The sequence below is a fragment of the Ornithorhynchus anatinus genome, chromosome X1 (genome assembly GCF_004115215.2).
Source record: "Ornithorhynchus anatinus isolate Pmale09 chromosome X1, mOrnAna1.pri.v4, whole genome shotgun sequence".
Classification (NCBI taxonomy): Eukaryota; Metazoa; Chordata; class Mammalia; order Monotremata; family Ornithorhynchidae; genus Ornithorhynchus; species Ornithorhynchus anatinus.
The window spans coordinates 116,387,414-116,410,369 of NC_041749.1; the positions used below are offsets into that span (position 1 = coordinate 116,387,414).

At 58.1% G+C, this 22,956-nt stretch overlaps 1 protein-coding gene across 1 annotated transcript; it reads right to left on the reverse strand.

Moving 5' to 3' along the window:
• Positions 1-842: 842 nt before the first annotated feature.
• LOC103167177 (transducin-like enhancer protein 1) lies at positions 843-18,421 on the reverse strand. The gene is given in 22 exon segments (XM_039910329.1): positions 843-1,319; positions 2,028-2,104; positions 2,589-2,739; positions 2,849-2,996; positions 4,919-5,166; positions 5,437-5,686; positions 6,374-6,450; positions 6,542-6,711; positions 6,801-6,933; positions 7,081-7,245; positions 7,558-7,602; positions 7,967-8,071; positions 8,373-8,404; positions 8,708-8,903; positions 9,679-9,753; positions 9,952-10,014; positions 15,646-15,690; positions 15,972-16,035; positions 16,550-16,662; positions 16,664-16,705; positions 17,406-17,544; positions 18,257-18,421. Coding segments are annotated over 21 exon segments (2,331 nt in total). The 5' UTR covers positions 17,430-17,544; positions 18,257-18,421; the 3' UTR covers positions 843-1,211.
• Positions 18,422-22,956: the final 4,535 nt, after the last annotated feature.

The following is a 22,956-nucleotide window of genomic DNA, read 5'->3' on the forward strand; positions in this document are numbered from 1 at the left end:
AGCACCACAGGTCAAATTGCCTTTCTGAAATGCCCACTGCCCCTCTACAAATCCCTACTGGGACTCCAAACCCCCAGCTTCAAGGCTCACCCTCACATGCTCCCCCCTCCAATCCTGCTCCCCACTTCTGCTATACACGTTTTACCAAAACTGACTTAGCCTCCGTCCCATCACTCCCACCCTTTCCCTGGCAAATCCCCCAGACCACAGTTTTTCTTCTATGGCCCTCTTATGATCCCATCTTCTCCACAAAGCCTTCTCAGATGAAGCCCAGCCCTTCCTTATCTGTCCCAGCTCTCCCGTAAGGGCTTTCACCAATGGAAGCTGCCATCCCCCCTAACTGGGGTGGGCAGGGGAGAGTGTCTGACCACAGTTCAACAATGGTACCCCCTCAGTGCACTTCAAAAGAAGGTCTGGGAGCTATGGTTACATCTACACTGTAAGCTCTTTGATGGCAGGGATCGCATCTACCACTCCGTGGTACTCTCCCACACACTGAGTACAGTGCTCTGCCCCCTCAGCAAGCACTCAACAATTAAAACCCAGTGAAGTTTCCTCCCCCACAAAAGGTAGGACAGATAGCCTGGGGGTGTTAGAAGCACCCAGGGGTTGGTTTGGGGGTTGGTCCCAGCTAGCCTATACCATATCCTGGTGGCATCAACTAGCAAGCCAGAAGCAGGCACGGGGGATCTGGTGGGGCAAGCAGGGGCAGAAGGGGAGGGTTGGGAGAAAAACTAACCCCTGCAGGTGGAGCTGATAGGGAAGCTGGTGGTTTGCGTCCACGGAGAAGGGCAACAGGCTGGGGACCAAAAAATGAGGGCGAGGGCAGGGCCAGAGCCTGGTTTGGCTGCAGACACCTGTGGCTGACACGCCTCAGATTTTTTATTAAATACAAACTAAAATTCTGGCCAGGAGATCACAAACCCTCTTCCAAAGAAAAGAAGTGAAAATTAAAAGATAGAAAAAATAACCCAATCACAAGAAACCTAAACAGTTCAGGGTCAGAGAAACCCCCACATGGAGGTAGGGGGTGGAGGGAGGGGAAAGAGAAGCAAAGGAGGAAAGGAGGGAGGGAAGGAGGGTTGTTGGTCAGATTTTGCCTAAACCCCCTTCCTTTGCCGGCTGGACCCGCTGGGGGCTTTCTTGCCCCCCACCCAAGCCGGCTGGGGCAGATCTTTGGGACGTCGCTGACGGGCTGGCTGGCTGCTGTCTCAGTAAATGACTTCGTACACCGTGGCTTTCTTGTCCCCAGAACCGGTGACAATGAACTGGTCATCCGTGGAGACGTCACAGCTCAGGACAGATGAGGATTCTTTTGACTGCAGTGAGGTTGGGAGGAAAAAGATGGGGGGGAGGGGGATGCGGAGAAGAGAGAAGTGGGGAGGAAAAGGAACAAAGCTCTCCATCACCTTGCCCCCTACCTCACCTCCCTTCTTTCTACTGCCCACCCCGTACGCTCCACTCCTCTGCCGCTCACCTCCTCACTGTCCCCCATTCACGCCTATCCCGCCGTCGACCCCTGGCCCACATGCTACTGCTGTCCCGGAATGCCCTCCTTCCTCACGTCCGCCAAACTAACTCTGTTCCTCTCTTCAAAGCCCTACTGAGAGCTCACCTCCTCCAAGAGGCCTTTCCAGACTGAGCCCCCTTTCCCTCTGCTCCCCTCCCCCCACCCTTCCCCTCCCCTCAGCACTGTGCTCATTTCAATATATTAATTACCCTATTTATTTTGTTAATGAGGCACACATCCCCTTGATCCTATTTATCTTGATATTGTTGTCTTGTTTTTGTTTTGCTTTGCTGTCTGTCTCCCCCATTTAGACTGTGAGTCCGTCATTGGGCAGGGATTGTCTCTATCTGTTACCGAATTGTACATTTCAAGTGCTTAGTACAGTGCTCTGCACATAATAAGCACTCAATAAATACTATTGAATGAACAAAGTTACTGCTTAACTGGGGGGGCACATGCAAGAGAAGGGGTGGCCCCATCAGGGCAGATGGAAAGGGGGCATGCCCCCGTGCCCTACCTGGAAGATGCTGGCCCCGTAGGGTGTTCTCCAAGCGTTGAGGAGGTTGTCCTTGCCCGTGCTCACAAACCACTTGCCTGCGGGTCAGAGCACAGGGCAGGGGTCAGGTCAGCGGAGTCAACCTCCCCCCCCAACCCCTGCCCCCGGCAAAGGGAGCACGGCTAGGCTCCTACAGGGCCCAGGTGCTCCCGTCCTGCATCATGAGGGGTTTCATCACTGAGCCAGAGAAGGCAAGCTGAGCGCCTCTCTCCACCGGCTCCACTCCCCTCCTGCCGGCCTAGGATGGGGGATGCCGGGGGTGGGGGAGTCTACTGTGTCTAGAGCCACCAGCCAGGGTCGCCCACCCACTGGGGTGAACTGAAGTGGCCGGTGGGCTCCCCACCATCTGGGCCCACACAGGAGGGCTGCTCCCGCTTCGCCCCCCCACACTCTGCGGTGGCGCTGGTCTTTAGGGCAGAAGCAAGGGGCCAGGGCAGAAAGGGGGAAAAGGAGGCGGGGGGAGCAGAGAAGTCCAGGAGGCCCGGGGCCTTCTCCCAGTCCCTGGTCCCGTCCCGCTCCTACCGCAGGAGGCGAACTTGAGGGAGAGGACACAGCTCTCGTGCAGGTGCAGCTGGTACTTGTCAGGCTTGTTGACGTGGAGCACCTCCACGTTGCTGCTTTCCATGCCCACCGCCAGCCACTCCCCGGTGGGGCAGTGACCCAGGGAGAAGATCTGTGGGTGGGGGTGGGGAACCCAACAGAGCGGTCAGCCTTCAGCAGCCAAGACCTTGCCGCAGACGTCCCCCCTCCCCCTCTGCCCCCAGACCCGTGGCCCCGAGCACCTGTGAGCTGAAGTCATGCTGCTGCAGCTGCCGCCCCTCCCGCAGGTCCCAGCAGCGCACGGTGTTGTCCAGGCCACCTGTCCACAGCTTGTTGCCATCATTTGAGATATCAATGCAGCTGGCGCCATCCGTGTGGCCTTGGAATTGCCTGGGGGCAGTGGAGGATTAGGAGGAGTTAGGCTACCCCTCACACGATGGGCACACTGACCAGGGTAGATCTGCCCGTAAGGGCTGGACAGACTCAGCAGCCCTAAGCCCATTATCTGCCAGCCCACCTCTCTCCCTCCAGGCGTTTTCACCAAACCCAAAGAGAAGGCCACCCTGTATCTCTGGGCTAAGGAGTGGATGGGACAAAAGATTTGGCCCTGGCTCCACCAGAGCAGACTTCCAGGAGGAGGGCTTTGAAGGGCTGCTCCTGCATCTGGTCCCGGAGACCTCCAGCCATACAGGCTCAAGAAACTGCTTTTGGTCTGAACCCAGATCTATAATTTTGCTCTCTGGCTTTTGGGGGATCTCAGACTTGAGCTTGGCTTCATTAGAGTGAGGGGCAAGGGTTGGCTCTGCCACTAACTCCTGGGCTTGGCCGCCCGAGGTGGGGGAGCTCAGGATGAGCTGCTTGTCCTCTGAGCAGGCAGAGGAAGAGGGACTGTCTCCAATGAATACTGGTGTAGAGTGGATGCCCGCTAGGAGGCAGGCCCTGGACTGTGCATATTCTCAACATCTCTTGAGGGCAGAGAACTGAGCCAAGAACCTATTGCTTTCAAAGCTCTACTGGGGAACACGAGAGATGGGCTCCCTGCTGTTGAGAGATTTACAATCTAATGGGGAGGCAGTATATACAAACTGACAAATATTCAATAGTTAAGAGAGAACAGGATTGGGAGCAAGTGGATATATCGATATCTGATAAGGAAACAAATACCTGCATGAGTGTCAGGGTGGCTCGGGAGGTAATCAAACCGTGAAGGGGAGGGATCTATCAGGGAAGCCTCCTGGAGGAGGGGGCTATGTCAAAGAGCTCACAAGGTGGGGGGTGGGCTCTGAGATTGGGTGAAGTGGTGGGGGGGAAGGAGGGGAGCTGCCTCTAGGCATGTTGAAGGTGTGAGCAGCAGCCCAAGCAAGGAACACTTGAAGCATTGCTTGGGCCAAGAGAAGGAGCGGGAGGGGAGCAAGAGAGAGTGTTGGGTGAGAGAGGGAGGCAGTGGCGGGGGGGGGGTGTGGATCTGGAAACCGGCAGAGGGTCAGGGGTTTCTGTTTTATTCAGAAGCAGGGGGAGCCACTGGGGGTGGGGCGGGACGGGAGGGAACGACAGGCATCTGAGACGGTCTGGGCAGTCATGTGCAGGACCGACCTGTGATGGGGAAGGCTGGAGGTAGTAAGTCTGGGAAGGAGGCTGTTGCAGTCAGTAATCAAGCCGCGTGGTGACGAGGGCTTGGACCAAGCTGCTGCCAATAAGGGGGTGGGGCAGGAAGGGCCAGATTTGTGAGATATTAGAGAGGAAGAACCAGCAGGCTTTAGAGAATGTCATCTTTTGAGACTGTCATCTCCCCACCCTATTTCTCCCCTAACTGTTACTTCAGCACTTCCCTGTCACCTAAGCACTGAAGTACTTTGCACCTCCCCTGTTACACTGTAATTGCAGCAGCACCATTTATTAAGCACCCACTCGATGCGGTGCACTTTACTAGGCACTTGGGAAATAACAGAATAATGAAGTGACATGTTCCCTGCCCAAAGGAACCTTTTTCACATTCTTACTTTCCTCTACCGATAATTTATTTTAATGCCTGTCTTCCCGGTTAGACTGTCAGGTCCTTGAGGGCAGGGGTCATGTGTCCTAACTCTTCTGTACTCTCCCAATTGTTTAGTACAGTGCTATGAACACCATAGGTGCTCAATACATCCTACCAATGGACTGATAGGAGGAGTCAGTCAGAGATGACCCCAAGGCTACAGGCTCAGGAGTGTGCAGGGGGTGCGAGGCACGAAAGGGGGGGATGGGAGGCAAGCGGGGGCAATGGTGCCAAATTGGAGGCAGAAGTCAGGGAGCTGGGTGGGCAGACGGCTCACCGGACCAACGTTTGGTTCTGCAGGTCCCACACCACGATGTTGCCGTCACTGCAGCAGGAGAAGCAGACCTTAGCGTCGGGGCTGATGGCCAAGGCATAGCAGGCGGGGGCAGAGGAGGTCAGCTCGGCCTTGATGCGGGGGGTGGGGGCGGCCAGGTCCCAAATGGACAGGGTGCTGGCCTCGCCTCCCACGATGAGACTCCGCCCATCCGGCAGCAGCTTGCAGGAGCGGATGTAATTGTCCCGGTTCTGGGGCCGGGGGGGGGGGGGGGGGGGGGGGGGGGGGGAGGGACGGGGACAGGGGTCACTCCTGGGGCCCGACCGCAGCCCCATCCCGCACCACCCCACATCGGGGAAGACGCCCAGGCCTCGGCAGGTCCAGAGGGCCGCTGGCACACACCAGGGCCCAGGGCCAGCAAGGACCCATGGAGAGGGAGAGGGCTGGTCGGGGCTCCCAGGGATCACCGATCTGGGCCTGCCCTCCCCACACCCAGGGTTCCTCCAGCCCGCTCCTCTCACCAGGCAGTCCAGCTGGGCCACGGGCGTCTTGGTGCCGGGCTGCGCCACATCCCACACCTTGACGCAGCCTTTGCCCCCGGTGTAGACGTGCTGGGTGGAGTTGCTGATGGTGACGGCGCAGACCACCTCGCCGTGGCTCAGGGTGTGCAGGTGGCGGGCGTGCCGGGGGATGCCCGAGCCAATGAGGGCGTCCGACGGAAAGGGCACCGGCTGCACCTGCCCGTCACCTGACACGTGGAAGGAATAGGCCCTGGGGGGGAACGGGAGATGAGGAGGGGGAAACAAAATGGAGGGTGATCCCAGAGACCAGCCCTGGCCTCCCCTCACCTGCTAGATTCAGTCAGATCCTCTCTAGGGCCACAAGCCCTGGAGCCATGCCTAGTTCTCAGGATAAGAAAGCAGCTGAGGGTCTTCTATTCCACCCAGGGCATTGGTTACAGTGATCAAATCTGTGCCCCATCTGATGGAGGAGGCAGGGCAGAGCCGGTGCTGAGCCTCACACCTTGGGCCCTGCCCAGGGGTCAACCTCCTTCCCTGCCCCTTTCCACCAACCCCTCCTCCTGGCTTCCCAGCACAGTTCCAGACCCCTCAGACTGCTCCGTCCTGCCCTGCTGTGAACACCCAGCTGTTGTTCCTGTGGGGGCAGGCTAACCAACTGTGGGCCTGTCCTGCCTCCCCTAATGGCTTAGGGACTCCCTAAGGTCAGGGACCAGGTCACTTCGGTTCTTTGGGCCAACAGGGCCTGGCCCCAACCCTGGCAGCCTTCTCTTCCCCCAGCTAAATGCAGAGTGCTGACGCCCACAAGTCCCAGGCAGGAAACACCGGCCCCAGCCCCGCTGACCCTAATGGATGCCCCGGCCCCACAGCTGAGCTCCCTTTGGCAGCTTCCCCCACCCTCCCTGATCCCACCCTGAAGAGATCCAAACCGGCCACTCACGGTTTTCCCGAGGAGCTGGCTGGCAGGTTGGCAGAGCCCCCTTGCACCCGCATGTGGGTGTGTGAGTCGTAGCTGACCTGGGAGGAGGGGGCAGAGGAGAAGGGACGTGGTCAGCTAGCCATCTGGCTGGGGGAGGGAGAACCAGGGGAGGGCCAGGCCCAGACTCACCAAAGGTGAGCGGCTGTAGCTGGCAGCGGCTCCGTTGATCTGTGATGACACCAGGTGGAGGCTGGCGTAGGCCCCGGTCCCAGACACTTCACCATTCAGAGCAGGGTGGGCCACGCTGAAGGGGCTGGGGTAGGAGGTCTGGACCGCCAATGGGTTCCTCAGGCTTAGAGCTGTGAGGACAGCCGCCAGGTGGGCACAGTCAGGGGGATGGGGAAGAGACAGGGACTAACCCCGTCATCCTTGCCATCCTGACACTCACCTAAAGAATCCACACTGGGCTTGCCTGTGCCAGCTCGGAAGAGCTGGGCACTGCTGCTGAGTCCTGGCATCAACCCATCACCCTGGGAAGTTGGGGTGCTGGATTTCAGGCCGGGCGTGCCTGCTTTCTCCACCTGCCAAGGGGGAGACGGTGCCTCCTGGCTCTGCCTCCTGCCCTCAAGGGGCACTGAGGTCCAGGGTAGGGCCCTGCCACCAGGTCCCTCCTCCCACCTCCCCAGCCCTGGCCCCACGCCCGCTTCCCTTCCTTCCAGAAGACATACCACTGAGGGTGGGGGAGGCTCCTTGGTCCGGGAGGGGGAGGCGCTTCGGGAGGAGGCCACGGATGGAGGGCTGAGGGGCACCACCTCCTTCCTCTGTGAGGTCCCTTTGGCCAGTCCATTCTCCCGCGAGGAATACGAGTGGACGCTGTGTGGGGACTGGGGGTCCTGGGGGAGGAGAGAAGAGATGCGGCCATTGGCTTGCCGTGTTCTCCAGCTGAGGAGGGATCAACTCCCGCCCTGCCCCGCCACCTCAAGTCACCCAGGAGACACAGACTCAGGTATCTTCGCTGGCCAAAAGGGCAGCAAGGAAATAGCTGCCCCCAAAGACACCCCCCACCCCCTGCCAGATGCTGCAGCTCTGCTCCTTCCACAGTCTCCGGCTTCTTCCTGCTCTGACACTGGGTCGGGGAGGGGCCCCGAGCTCAACCCCCACAACACCCCCCGCGAACCTCCTGAAAGTAGAGAACAGACACCCACCTCATCCACCACCAGGTTGTCCTCACTCTTGTCAGCGTCGCTGCCCTGGAACCGGGAGGGGAGTCACATGACCATCCCCCTACCACCCCCTCCCTCCATCCTGATCCTCCTCCACTATCCTCCACACCAGTGGGCTTTTCCTTTCCCCAAGTATACTCCTATCAGCTGGCTCATTATAGCTCCACTACATTCCTGGAAGGCAAGGACAGTTCTCTCCATTTCATAGATGGGAGACTGAGGCCCAGAAAGGGTGAGCAACTGCCCAAGGTCACACAGCAGGGCGGTGGCAGGGGGTCCAACATTGAAGCCCCGCACTCTTCCCTCTAAACCACACTGCCTCCCAGGAGATACCATCCATCCTCCCCTCCCTCCCTCCTATCCCTCCTTCCCCAGTCCCCCCAGTCCTCACATAGTCTGGGATGAAGTCCTTCTCATCCGCCTTCCGCTTCTTGTTGCCGCTCAGGTATTCGGAAAGGGTGCGTGGCCGCTCTCCATTGGCCAATGTCACAGAGCTCTAGAGGGGAGCAGAGGGTCGGCGGGGGGGGGGGGGGGGGGGGGGTGAATTTGGATTCTAGGTCCAGCCACTGCCCCCCACCGGGCTGTGCTGCTCCAAGCCCCTAAGATGCCCGAGGGAGGGACAGAAGGCCTCTGGGCGGGAGTTGCAGGCCAGCTTTGGAAAATAAGGCACAAGGGACAGCCAGTAGGGGATGAGCTGGCAGGAGGCGGATGGACGGATCACACACAACTTGGGGTAAATCTCCGCCTCCCACTCTGCTTGCAGCTGAGCAGACAATGAACGCCAGCCGGGCACTTACCGGGCCTGGGTCTCTCTCTGTAACCATGGCAACTGCAGCAGCAAGGCAAGGTAAAGGGGTGGGTAGGGGGAGGGACAGGAAGGAAGAAGAGAAAATGGTTCAGGTTTAGTAGTTATGCATAGGGGATCCGGTCTCTCCGCCTGGCTGACCCCCCAACCCTGCCCAGAGAGGCCTCCCCTTCCCTGGACAGAGCAGCAGCCAGCAGGTGTCTGGCTCCATGGCTCCCTCCTTCTTCCCCACCCCAATGCCAGCCGGGCTGGCACCCTTTTCAAATGGGCAGGGCTGAGGGGTTTGGGGAAACACATCAGTGCCCCCCTCGCCTGCCAGGGACCCACCTCTGTGCTCAGCCTCATGTAGGCCTCGATCTTCCTTGGGGACCAGCTGTCCCTGGGCCCCCAGGGCCCCGGTCAGGGCCAGGAGCCCCGAGGCGCTGCCCAGGCTTGCCAGGCTGGGGGGCTGCAGGCCCGAGGGGTGGGGGGTGAGGGGGATGGGCGGGGCGTGGTGAGACAGATGTTGAGCCTGGAGCTGGTGCTGAGGGAGGTAAAGGGTCGGGGGAGGAATGGAGACAAAGAGACAGAGAGAGACACAGAGAGAGACAGAGAGACAGAGGGAGGCAAGCGACAGTTTGGTGGTGGGGTCCTCGGGGCAGCCAGGCAAACTGGTTGGGGAGAAAGGTGGTAAGACTGGGGAGTCCTGGAAGCCAGGGTTTGGGCCAACCTCAAGGTAGGTGAGCATTGAGATAGGGTTAGGGTTGGATCTGGAGGAGCCAGAACCATCTCAGGGGGCCAGAAAAGTCACCTCCCTCCTTCCTCAAGCCCTCCTCATGGACCCAGTTGCCAAGCAGAGGAGACCCGGCCAGTAACCCTTCCCCGTTCCCTGGGGTGAAGAGACCGCAGCAAAGGCCATGGAGAGGCCAAGGCTCACTGGGGACCCCAAAAATATTTGAAAGGAATAAGCAACTCTTCCTTCCATCAGAGGGCTGGAAGCTGCCCTAACTCTTAGGTCTGCCTGTTTGGAGGCTCTGGGGGAAGATGGCTGCCCCTTCCCATAAGCCCTCAGAATGACAGCCCTTTGGTTGGGGGGGGGGGGGGCGGGGCAAGGGAAACCAGGGCTGGGACACAAACTTCTGAAGGCCCATTCCGCCCAAGTCCTGATGGCAACTCCCACCTCACCCCCACCCAGTTATTGCAGGGGGCTGAAGTAGAGGCTCTCCAGAGACAGAGAGTGGCAACACGTGCTCCCTTCTCTGCTCCCCAAGGTAACCCCACTCCCAGGGGTCCCCCCTACTGCCATCTCATCCACCTACCCCAATCGCAGCATTCAGCTCGGCCATGGTGACCTGTTTGGCTCGTTCCACTGCCTGGACCACCTGCTGCTGGTGCTGCGGGGGCAGAGCCATCAGCAAGGGCGAGAGAGGGGGCCAGAGCCGGCCCGCCCCAACCCCACACCCGAGGGCCCTGGCCGCTGGGCAGAAGGGCCCCCTGGTCCCCCTCCTCCAGCCTGGTGTCAGCCACCTACCAAGAGCTGCCTCCCTCCCTCGCCCTGCATGGGCGCCCTCAGTGGGACCCGGGCCCCCTACCTCCTGGGACAGAAAGGGGATGAGTTGGGTGCAGATGACGTTCAGACGCTTGGCAATCTCTGTCTGGAAGGAGAATGAGGTGGATGTCAGGGGCGTCTGCTCTTTCCCTTGGAGGGTGGGGGGCTGGGGGGAGGGATCAGGCGGGAAGTGCCAGGCTCTCCAGAGGCCAAGGGGCTAGGAGCGACATTCCCAGAAGAGCCAGCCATTAGCCTGCACCATCTCACTGCCAGCTCTGCCCTAGACCAACTCCTCCAAGGGCTTTGGAAATCTCTTGTTAGGCCATCTCCCCAGCCACCATTTTCAAGTGAGCAGGGGTCCCAGCACCCCCCGCCCAATAATTACAGCCACCCTGGACTGGGTTAGACCAACTCAGACTCAGTTCTCTTCTCGGTCTGCTCCTGCCCCCCCTTCTGCTCCTTTTCAGCCGTCTCTCCCTCCTCTCTCTTTTTCAAATGGTATCTCAACAGCATAAGACAAGATTTGTTAAGCAGTTATTATGTGTCAAATACTAAGTGCTGGGGCAGGTACAAGTTTAGTTAGGCCAGTCCCTGTCCCATATGGGGCTCACAGTTTAAGTAGGAGGGAGACAAGGTATCCCCATTGTGCAGTTGAGAAAACTGAGGCACATAGAAGTTAAGTGACTTGCCCAAGCTCACACAGCAAGCAATTGGCAGAACAAGGACTAGAACCGAGGTCCTTCTGGCTCCCAGAACCAGGCTCTCTCCACTAGACCACACTGCTTCTCTGGGGCAGGAGGGGAAAGGCATCCCACCAAGCTTCCCACTCAGCACCCACTCTTGGGGGGCTGATCTCTCACGTGGCTCCAGCCTCCACATCTGGCAGGTGACCCCAGCCCTGACCCCTCTCTCCCTCACCTGCATGCCACCCCCATCCCCCAGGCCCCACCGCCTTCTACCTCGGGGCCATCCCCATCTGTACCTCTGACGGCCGCCGTCCACGGAGCCGTAACCAGCCCGATCCCCCATCTTCCCTCCTCCTCCCACCCTCTCCCCAGCTTTCCCATCACAGTCAGCACCACCAGCCCTTTCCCGTCACGACACCCTGCAGCCTTGGGGTCACCTCTGACTCCTTTCGGTCATTTACCCCCATTCCCTTCCTCATTCAGGCAGTCTCTAAATCCCACCGGTTCTTCCTCTCTAATATTTCATGGATCTGCCCCTTCTTGCCCTGCCTCTTACTGCCCCCAGCCTGGTCCAAACCCTCGTCACCTCCCGGCTGGATTACTGACGGCAGCAGCCTCTTTCCTGGCCTCCCTGCCTCCCCACTCATGGGTCGGTCCTGCACACGGCTGTCCGGACCATCTTGGACACCAAAGCCCACTGTCCTCCCCCTAACTCCCCCATCCCCACCAAGTGGTTCCCCCTGCTTTCCGAATAGAACAAACTCTTGACTGCCCACTTGCTTCCAGACGATCCCCCTGCTGACTCCCTTTCACCCAGCGCTCTCTCACTCCCACCCGACCCCAGCTCCCACTCTTTCCTTGGCCCAAGCAAAGCTCCAACTGTTCCTCATTCTCAGCTTTGCCACCCTTGATCCATCGTGCCCATCTATCCCCCAATCTGGAACATCCTCCCTACTCAGCTTCACCAAGCCACATCCCAGCTCCTTGCGGACAGGAAACGCGTTTTGTGTTACTGCTGGATTTTTCCCCAGGGCTTGGTACAATGCATGGTGTCCTATGGGCACTCAATATACGCTTTTCCTCCTACTTCCCTCATTCAAAACCCTCCTAAAAAGCCCTCTCCAAAAGGCCTTCACCTCTGCCATGCTATTTCCTCAACACTTATGAATTTCTGTTTAGTCCTTAACTATTGATTTACAAATGTACCTACTATACCTATTCTCTCACTCTTAATTATGGTCTCTGTCAATTTGGGGATACTGCCTCTCCATTAGATTGTAAGTCCCTCAAGGGCAGGGAGTCCATCTTTCACTCATTTAGTCTGTTCTTCAAATATCCCACAGCAGTTGCTCGATACATTCAGAACTTTCCTTCTTTGAGTGGAAAATGGAGGGGAGGACAAGTTACCTCAGGTCTGAGTGCTTGGCTGGATCCCCACGGCTCTCCCCCCACCCTCTGCTTAGGCCAGATTCCAGAGATAGAAAGGCAGGGAGAGAGAGAGGGAGAGGGAGGGAGATACCCGCTCCGCTCCCACCCTCCTGCCCCCATCCTTCTGAGCCCACTAGCGGCTCCATTACCAGATCTGGATTCAACCCAGCCTTTTGGCTGGGGTCCTTCGGGGCTCGTTACCAGCTGACTACATCCCTCCTGTCTGCTCTCAACTCCAGCTCTCACCTAGCCCACTGCCCCCTTGCTGCTCGACCTTCCTGTAGCATAGTAGTAATAATAATCGTTCTTGTTAAGCACTTACTATGTGTCAAGCACTGTACTGAGCACTGGGGTAGATACAAGATAACCACAGTGGACATAACCCCTGTCCCATTCGGGGCTCATAATCTAAGCAAAGGACAGCCTGTGGTTGGGCTGCCCTTTCCCACTGCCCAACTTTGACCCCAGCAGCGAGGCCTCTGCCACCCACCCCCCACTCCTCCTTCCTTCCCTCCTACCATTTCCCAAACACTGAAATGCACAGCCACCTCCTCCAGGAAGCATTCCCAGCTTCACCCCATCCACTCTCCAACCCACCAGCATCATCCGTGACCCATTTCTCCCCACTCCATCTATACGGACATATGTAAGGGAATTGTCTATGTGCCTGACCTGCTTCCCTAGTGGAGTGAGAGCTATTGGAGGATAGGGATCTTGAGCCAGTTATTAACCTCTGACACTTCCAAAGCAAAGGGACAGAGTTCAGGGCCCACACAGCATCAGATGTCGGGAAGGAAGATTTGTTAAAAAAACACAACAGGACAGAGGAGGGAGGCCCAATCCTCTCCTCTCCCCCCACTATGAGCTGCCTCCTTCACCCTTGCTGCTGAGTGCTAATTGATGCTCTCAATAGCTCGTCAGGAAGCCCTGGAGAGGCTTGCTCCTTACAGCTGCTGTTTTTCTGCAACACTTGAGTGCGACAAGCAATCACGGGCCCTGAATGTAGGAAGGTGGGGGGGGGGGCTGGAGGAAGAGGAGGAGGGGGCACCCCACAAGATGGATAGAGGAGAGGACAGACAGCATTCTGCACTTCAATCAATGTCCTGGCCCCTAAGAAGGCCACACCAGAGCTGGGAGAAATCTCCCCTCTCCAACCAACTGCTTTCCCCTCCAAGCTGGGGGCAGGGAATTAAAGGGCCAGCAGCAGCAGCAGCGGGTAAACAGCAGCAGCCGCCTGCTTTGGCCCCTCTGGGTACCAAGCAGCCTCCCGGGACTGAGCTGGAGCCTAGGGTGGAGCACCCAACCTCTCTGCCCTTCTCCCACCTCATCCCTCTTGCCGCCCGATTACTATCTTTTCCTGCCTCCGGGGGCTGCACTAGCAGCCAGGCACTAGCCCAAGCACACAGGGGCGGCTAGTGACCCTTCAATCCTCTGGGGTAGTAGAATCAAATGAAAGACACAAAGGGTAGGACCAGCCCTGACTCTAAGCCTGGACAAGTGTCTTGTAGCGCACCCTCCCCCCCAACCTCTGAATACATGCAGACCCCCCACCTCGCCCAGGGGAAGGCGGGGCATGGTGGGAGGGGGGGATTGGCAGTGGGTCGTTTCTGGGAAGGATTTAGCTGTCTCCTGGGGCCAGACGTGATGGATTCTCCTCCCTCACACTCTGATGGGCAGCAGCTCCTTGGGGAGTGCTGCCTCCAATTCACTCGTGCTCGTTAATGTGCAATTTACTGGCACTTTAACGCTCTCAGCATGAAAAATGATCGTGCTGTTTGCTGGGCTTTTTCTCCTCTCTAGGCAATCTCTCCCCCATCTCCAACCCCACCCCCACTCAGTGGAGAAGTCAGAAGAAGGTGTGTGTGGGGGGCTGGTCTTGAAAAATAAGCCAAAAAAACTGTGTGGGGAACAGGTGGAGTCTAGGGCTGGGCTGGCAGGAATGAAGGGGTAGAGAGGTGGAGGGGAAGGGAAGGGGATCCCCTGACTGGGTGTCTCTGTCCACCTCTTCCAACCCCCCTACTCCCCTGCTTCCAGAGAGATCTGGCAGAGGGATCCAACTCATCACTGACTCCTGGACCCGGGATCCTGAAAGCTTACAACGACCAGAAAACGAAGACCGGACCCCTACTCTGTCTCCATACCCTCCAGGCCCCACGTCTCAGACCCTTCCAAACCAAAAGGCGGTGGCTGCCGCTCAGGGGGTCAGCCAATGGTAAAGGTAGTGACTGGGTAGACTGGGGACAGGAGGAGGAGTGGGGACAGGCTCCTGAAAGCTTGCCCCGCTCAGAGAATGACAAAGTCTCCCCTTCACCGCTTAGGCCCGGTTCTCCAACTGACAGGGCAATAAGGGCCAAAATACTGCTGCCGCCTCCTCTGGGACAGGAGCCAGGCTCCAGTCCGTCTGACCTCTCTTCCCACCCCCCAGAACGGCAGCGGCTGGGAGAAAGGGACAAGCTGCAGGGGTGAGGTGGCTTGGGGCCTCGGTCTCCGTGTCTGGGGGGAGGGGGCTAGGAGATTCTCTGGGGCTGGAGAAGAAAGGGGGTTGAGGGGCCACCAATATGACTCTGGGTCAGCATGGGAGCCCCGTCCCAGGGCACATGACCCCTCACGGTCACCCAGGACACCGACACCCACAGCTGCTCATCTTCCCAAGACCACAGCTAAATTTGCACTGGAGTTGGGGGGTGGGGGTGTTGACAGAGAAATCCCTCCCCTCTCACGGCCTGAGGGTGGGAGGGGGGTGGAAGAGCGACAGCAGTGATAACCCCCCCCACCCCCAGTCCCTGTGGAAGCTGTTCTCCTCTTTCACTGTGCGGCTATTGGCTGTCAGAGCCCAGACTTACGGGCCCTTGTTAAAGTGCAGACAGCACGCTGGCATCGGGCCAGCAGCACCTGGAATCAGCAGTAAATACTGCCGTCTGCAAGGCTCTGCTCAGAGCCGCCAGATGAAATGAGAACAGGGAGGGCGGGAGGATGGAGGGGGGCGGTGGAGGGGAGGTCAGACGGGTGTGTGTGTGTGGGGGGGGTGAATGGAAGAAAGCCGCACACAAAAACGGTGCCCGCTTCACTTTCAGCTCTCCTTCAGGGCCTGCTGGGGCAGAGGGAGGGAGAGACGGCATATAGGGGCTGCGGGTTTCTGGCTCTCAAGTAGCACCTGGGGCTGGCAGTCCGTGGGAGGGAGAAGGGATGGGGGAGGGAGGGCTCTGCCCACTCCTGACTGTGGGAGGACGATCTGGCAGAGCAACAGCTGAGCAGGAAGATGGGGCATTGCTGCCAGCGGAGGGTACAGGGAAGGGGGAGGTGAGATGTGTCTCTCGGGGTCCCAAATCAATCCTCTCTGCCCTGTTAGCAGATGGCAGCCCGTAGACACCCGCTGGCCCGGGAGACCCTGGCTGCAGCTGGACCAAAACAAAGCCAGCAGAGTTGCCCCATGCCCATCCCAAGGGCATGTGGAACGGCCCACCTCGGAGGCCAGTGCAGGGACGGGGGCAGCTGAAGAGGGACCTCCGAGGTCCCGGCTCTACCCGTCCCTGGCCGAGTGCTTTGGAGGAGAGAGGGACTGATAGCAGGGGCTCGTGACAAGGCAGAGAAGCTAAACGGACTACGGATGGCCAGAGACTCACCTGCTTGTGCATTTCAATGTTCAGCCCGTAGGACATTTCGTAGTACTGCAAAGGAAGGGGAGCGAGCTGAGTGGAGAAGACACTCAGCCCACCGCAGGAAACTCTCCTGAGCCACGTCCGTGCTGAACGCTCCCGGCTGGGGAGCAGCCGGGGCGGGTCTGCCAGGCTCCGTGATCCCAGCCAATCAGGTGTCCGCTGGGTGTGCGGGGCAGGGGGAGGGGAAGGACTGGCAGTGCCAGACAGTGCCAAGCTGGGAAACCCAAACTCCAAGGGGCTCCTGGCCTCCAGACGAACCAGCCAGGGGCTCCGGGTGGGCCACCACTCACCATGACGTAATGACGCTGGATTTCCGTCTTCTCCGTCACCAGCTTCTCACACTCTAACTTCAGGCTGTGGAAGGAGAGGGGGCCCTGAGGGAAATTCGGGATATCACCCCACCCCAACAAATCAGACATTCAACCTCCTCGCCCTCTAGTCCCCTGACATCCTCCATGCTGAGAGCTCGGGAGAGGTCACGGTGAGGAGGGCCAAAGGCAGACTCCAATCCTGCAAGAACACAGCTTTTCTCACAGCCATCTGCTTCCCAAATGAAGGATCTAAGATTTCTCACTTTGACAATACTGAGTCAATGGTTGAGCGCACCCTGCAAGAGGAATCTGGTTCTGTGGGAGACTGGGATCTGGTGTGTGTGCGCATGTGTGTGTTGGGGGCAGGGATTACCCTCCTGCAGTACTCAGTGGTAAACCTGGCCCCGAAGAGAGATTCCTGAAGACAGGAGCAAATGCAGGGGCAAGTGGTATGGTCCCAGGTCCCATGGATCTGGGCAATGCCACTCCCTTTCAATCTGATGTCTAATGCCAGAGGCTTAGCTAACGTCAGCTGGGCACAAGGATACCCCCCTCACCTGTGATACTGGTTCTGGAGGAATTGGAACTCTTCCTTGATCCGATCCAGGGTCTCTGGGTAGGTCAGTTTCAGGGACTGCGATGTGCTGGAGGTCGCACTGGTGGCCACGGCCACAGCCGCCGCAGAGGCGAGGGGGGGGGGCCTGGAGGTGGGTCTTAGGCAGGAGACAGTAGTGTGGTCAACTGGCCCTGCCTTCCCTCCACTACCCTCAGAACCCCTAGGCCGCTTCCTGAGGACCAAGGCTGGAGCCCGGCAAGTGCAGTCTGCTAATCTCCCTATCCACAGCCCAGAGAGGAGATGGCTGAGGTGAGCCTGGGACAGGACGGTTGTTGTAAGAGTCATTTGGGGACAGGTGAACGTGGTTTCTGGCCAGTCAACTGCTTCTTGAGAAGCAGTGTGGCCTAGTAGAAAGAACACGGGACTGGGAGTCAGGAGACCTGTGTTCTAATCCCAGCTCCGCCACGAGCCTGCTGCGTGACCATGGGAAAGTCACTTAACTTCTGTGCCTCGGTATACTCATCTGTAACACGGGGACTCAATACCTTGTTCTCCCTTCCCCTTAGACTGTGAGTCCCAGGTGGGACAGAGACTGTGTCTGACCTGATTATCCTGTATCTATCCCAGCGGTTAATACAGTGCTTGGCAGAACCTTTGTTATTATTATTACTCTTACATCCACCGTCTTGCCAGGCTCTAGAATGATGGGTAAATGTTGCTTTGGGCTTTAGCAGATCCAGGCTTGTGTCCCTCCCCGCTCCTCCCAACACGGCACAGCCCAAGTCAGGGGGGCCTAGAGGGACTCGGCTGGGTCCCCGGGCTGCAGCCCGCGGGTTCGGTGAAAGAACAACACTCACCGGTGGCCTGCTCTGGGGAAACATCTTTAGAGAGCTGGGGCGCCTTAATCTTCCTGCCACCTCTCTGGTTACCAGATCCACCACCTGGCCAGCAGCCCGGGGAATCTGGCCCGCAGCTCCAGCCTGTGGACAGTGGGTTCTGAAATGAATACGGGGGGGGGGGGGGGGGGGGGGGGGGAGAGTAGAAAGGTTGGAAAAGAAGGGGAAAGGGTCTCCTGCGCCCGGTATTCCACCTCGAGGGTCCCGTGAAGCCCAGGCCCCATAACGTGCCCACGCACAATCTTGCTCTGGGATCCTGCCTGGCTCCCACTCATTGTTCTCCCCGCCACGAACTCTTATTACTAGTATACTCCACCTGCCATCCCCGATCGCTTCTGCCAAGGACCCTGGCCCAGTTCAAGGTTGGGCCCTCTTGGCCGGATGCCACCTCCCCCCGGCACATGCCCTTCCGGCCCGCTAGCCCTCCCTCCAAACCCTACTAAGTCTCGCACCGTCCCAGATACGGCTCAACACCCCCTCCCCAAGTCCTTCAAAACCCGAACTCCATCCTCTACCCGACCCGCTCCGGCTCCCAGGGCCCCCTCCCCTAGTTGCATACAGACAATGGGCTCCTCCTCCTTCTCATCCTCCCGCCCCCGCCGCCTGCAGCAGGTAAAGCCCAGCAGCGGAGCGCTCCTAGCTCCCGGGCTGCTCCGCCGCGGCTACCGCCGCCGCCGCCGCCGGGCCGAGGGACCCGCCTACCCGCCCCTCCTTCTCCAGGCCGGAGAGATGAGGGTGGGGAGGAGGATGGGCGGGATGGGGGGCGGTGGGGTGGGGAAGGGGGAGATCCCCGCTCTCGGGGCAGGACTCACCGAGCCAGGGAGAAAGAGGCGGGGGCCACTCCTCTGCCGCAGCTGGCCGGCCCGATCCGCCCCGCACCTGGGAGAAAGCCGAGGCCGGGAGCGACCGAGCGCCCCGGGGACCAGGGCTGGGTTGCACGGCGACGCTCGCGCCCCCCCGGCCACCTCCCCCCCGCGCTGCTCCACCTCCTCTCTCCCGGCAGCAGAGGCGGCAGCTTTGCGGGGAAACTGATCAATGAACGAGCGCCAACTCCACGTGGGTCCTGGCTCGTGCTGGCAATCGCGGAGGCGGCCGGCCAATCAGGGCGCCGCAGGAGCAGCCTCTCCCCCACGTGGGCTGCCGGCGCCAGTGCCTCCGATTGGTCGGCCCGGCCGTTCCGGCCGGGGAACGTGTCAATCAGTGGAATGTGGCGTGGCCGTCTCGATTTTAACCCTTGAGCGGGTAAGGGGTGGCCGGGAGGCCGAAATGGGGAAGAGAATGGGGGCGGGCGGGGGGTGTCGGGGCGGGGAAGAGGCGAGGCAGCAAATGGGCGAGCGCCTGTAGGGAGGGAGAGGGGTTGGGGTGAAGGCTGTTGGGTTGAGGGGCTGGGAGGAAGGTCGGGAAGGTGTTGGGACGGGAAACGTGAGGCGGGAAGGGGTTGGGGGAGAGGGCGTGGGGGTCAGGACCGGGAGGGAGGTTGGAGGTGAGAGGTGCCGGGTGTTTGAGATGTTTTGACTGCTCTTCGCAAGGGAACTGTGGGGTCAGGAATGTTGTGTCCTGCGGGGGTGTGCTGTGCTTGTGGTAACGCGCGTAGAGGGCTGTGCTGTGTCTGTGAGTGTGTGTGCGCGCATGGGAGTGCTCCGATTATTTACGTTGAGGTTGTGGGGATGGGGGGCATGCTCTGTGTGTGTGTGTGTGTGTTTGCCTAGAGCCCAGAAATTGCTGATCTTAAGAAGAAGAGATTCGAAGGAGACCCGGGCGAAATCTTCCCTCTCCGATCGGACCCTGTGTCCACCGACTTTGCCGTCGCGTTTTGTGGTTCTGCTCTATCATGATTATGAATTTCCCACCCTTCTCCGCTCCCCTCATCCGGGGCGGGACGCTTGTCAGACGTGTCAACGCCCAGGAAGAAAAGAGCGGTTCCCCCCCACCGTCTCCTCCCCGCCCCCGACCCATTTAGATTTTCGGAGGGTGGGAGGTGGCGGTAGGGTTGGACGCCCTGCGGATTCTCAGCTCCCGTTCCAGAGCCATCACTCACCCCAGGTTTCCCCTAGGGAATTACTCTGGTCTATATTAGTAACTCGTTTAAATTAGGGCGGGGGAGAGGAGGGGAGGGGTGGGGGCGAAGGAGGAGAGTTCCCGTTTCCTATTGAATTAGCGAGGGGAGAGCGAGGCTGTCTCTTTCCCAAGGCCGACGGGGCGGGGTCGGTGGGGGGAAAGAAGAGACGTGCTCCTCCTCCGGCTGATTGGTATTCCGCGGGGATGAGGTTGGACCGGAGACATCGATGAGGCGTGGACGGATGAGGAGTTCAAGCTGGAGCGGCCTTGGAGGGGGACGGCGCCCCCCGCCCCCTTCTACTGAGCGCAGGCCTGGCGGGGCCTCCTCTCGCTCCCGAAAAGAGGGAGATGGGGCGAGGTTTTGCTCTTTTAATCTCCCGCCTTGAGGAGATTTTTCCCCCCTCCTCTTCTTTCGCTAATTAGTGTTCGGGGAGAAACGGGTGCCAAGGGGTGGGAGTCAGTATTACCCTCACTACCCCCACCCCGACACCCACTCCCAGCCAGGCCCTTGTCGAACCCAGGCGGGATTTTTGGCTAAACAAGGGGAAAGGTGGGCCCCCGAGGAGGGCTAAAAGACACCGGGAGTAGGTAGGCGCCCCCCCCCCCCCCCACTCCACCCCCACGTCGAGGCCTGGATTTGGCCTCTCTAGCCTGTTTCCTCGGGGCAGGGAAAAAAAAAGCCGACATCGGCAGGATCCTCTAGTTTAGGGGTCAGCGATCCCGCCTTTGAGTATCAGAGGGTGGCTCAGCACTGGATATTCTGGTTAGCCTCTAGCTACGCAAGGGACACTGAGATCCACTTCAGTGCTGCTGCTCTGGTCCTCTCCACTGATAACCATTCCTACCTCTGTGGGATCTGGAACAACTTTGGGGCCGGGGGGCGGGGGGGAGTTACTGGATCAGCAGTACTCCAACCTCAGCCCCAAAGCACTTATGTACATGTCCTTATACTCTGCCATTTCCCCTATCCATAATTTCTTTTAATATCTATCTTTGTAGATGGTGGTATGCCTTCTAGACTGTGAACTCCTTGTGGGCAGGGATTGTGTCTCCCAACTTGGTTATGTTATAGTTTCCCAAGTGCCCTGCACATAGTAAGGGCTCAATAAATATGATTAATTGACTGATGGATGGTGTCTGGAGCTGCAACCAGGACCTGGCCAGGAGCCATGACCTTTCACCTCATTCCCTGCCCTACAGTTTGGTCCGGCAACCGTTTGTGGTAGCCAGTGCCAGCTTTATCGCTTGGCAGAGGAGAGGGCAGCCTGAGTCAGTGTGGGAGGGTCCGAGGCAGTGCCAAGATTGGAACCCAGGAGTCCCGGTGCTAGCCTGGGCCTCACCAGCTGGACGATGCTGTTACAACAGCTGTTGTATTGTCTCTGTCAAGCGATTTAGGCTCTATACTGAACACTCAACATGCACACAAAATAGCCTTCCACAGACATTAAGCACTTGGAAGAGCGCAGTGGAGAAGGTAGACACCACCATCCTGGCCTGGAGGAGCTTACAGTCTCACCAGAGAGAGACAGAGACTAAACAATGGAATATCAAAGTGTGTGGATGGCTGCTTAGGGGTAAGGCTGAGTACATAAGTGCTTGGTGACTTGTAAGTGGCAGTTGGGGGAAAAATAGGGCTGGGAGATCAGGGCTTTATCACCTTCATCAACCTCATCATCAGCATTTCAGGGCCGGGGTATTAAGTCCTTACAGTGCTTAGGTGGCGGGAATGGCTGAAGTGACACTTGGGGAGACACTTGGGAAGCAGCGTGGCTCAGTGGAAAAGAGCCTGGGCTTCGGAGTCAGAGGTCATGAGTTCGACTCCCGGCCCTGCCACTTTTCAGCTGTGTGACTGTGGGCAAGTCACTTAAGTTCTCTGTGCCTCAGTTCCCTCATCTGTAAAATGGGGATTAACTGTGAGCCTCACGTGGGACAACCTGATTACCCTGTATCTCCCCCACCGCTTAGAACAGTGCTTGGCACATAGTAAGTGCTTAACAAATACCAACATTATTATTATTATTATAAAGTGGGGGGATGAGTGGTCAATCAGGGAAGGCCTCCTGGAAGAGATGTGATTTCAGAAGAGCTTTGAGGAGAGAGAGCTGAGGTGTGTTGGATATGAAAGGGAAGGGACACTAACCAGGGGTCACAGCAGAAGAGCCAAGAACTTGACACAGCCGGGTAGGTTAGTTTGAGAAGGGTGAAGAGTGCGAGCTGGGTATAGTGGGAGAAGAGAGTGGATAAGAAGAAAGCTGTGATTGAGAATTTTTAAAGTCGATGAGTTTCTGCTTGATGTGCAGAACCATGGGAGGTTTTTGAGGAGTGGGGAAATGGGTGAAAAAAGATGTTTTGGAAAAAGTAACCTGGGTAGCCAAGCGAACTGTGGACTGGAGAAAGGAGAGACCAAAGGTGGGGAGGATGGCAAAGGGGCTGATTCAGTAGTCAAGTCGGGCTATGAGGTGCTCCTGGACCAGCAGTTCGTGTGCAGAGGAAAGGGCAGATTCTGGAAATATTGTAGTGAAGGACAGTACAGGATTCAGTGTCAGACTGAAATACAGAGGTTGAAAGAGAGGGAGGAGTCAAGGATCATACTCTATTAGGCACTTGGGATCATACCATAGAATTCAAGCTCGCTGCCCTCCTAGCAGCCTTTTGAATCCTCCACCTATTGCTGCTCCCACTCCCTCTTCTGGTTCCCAAACTACATTCCAGCTCAGTCTTCAACCTGCTCATTACACACAATTCTCTCACCTTAGAATCATTGCTCTAGTCATTCTCCTACCCAGAATGCTCTCCCTGCTCTTTCTCCTCAAATTAGGTCCCTCCCCTCCTTCAAAATCTATAACTCCATCTCCTCCAGGAAGCCCTCCTAGATTGATACCGCTTGTCTTCGGCACGTTTCATCACTCCAGGGACCCCCTAAGCACTCTCTGTATAGTCTATACTGTTGTTCAGGCCCGAGTCCATGGTGGAGGCTAAAATCCATGGATAACCACAACCAGTTTTTTTTATTTAATTTTTTTGTAGGCAATTGTTTCACCCTCTTTCCTGCCTCCCTCCTCCATCCACCTACCCCTGCTGATACTAAGTAGCAGAAAGAACAGATCTGAGTCCAGTCATAAGGAGGGCAGCAGCAGCAACAAGAGGAGGAGGAGGAGGAGGAAGACGAAAAGGGTCTGGAAAATCGAGAGTTGCCCAGACAGTGATCAGGGAGGGTTGGTGAATAGTTGAACCGGAAACAGGAGCTGTGCTTCTGGGAGCCTCCTCCTGGGGCCCCTCCCTATGTGGCCAAGGAGGGCCCCCCTCCCCGAATAGCATTTTTCTTTCTTGGGAGAAGCAGGAAAGAGTTACCAAATAAACAAGCCTGCAGCTGTGCAGCTACCAGCTGTTAACCTTCCACGAAGGGGATTGACAGCGGAAATGGCCGGCTTTTCCGGCGCCAGAACCCAAGACG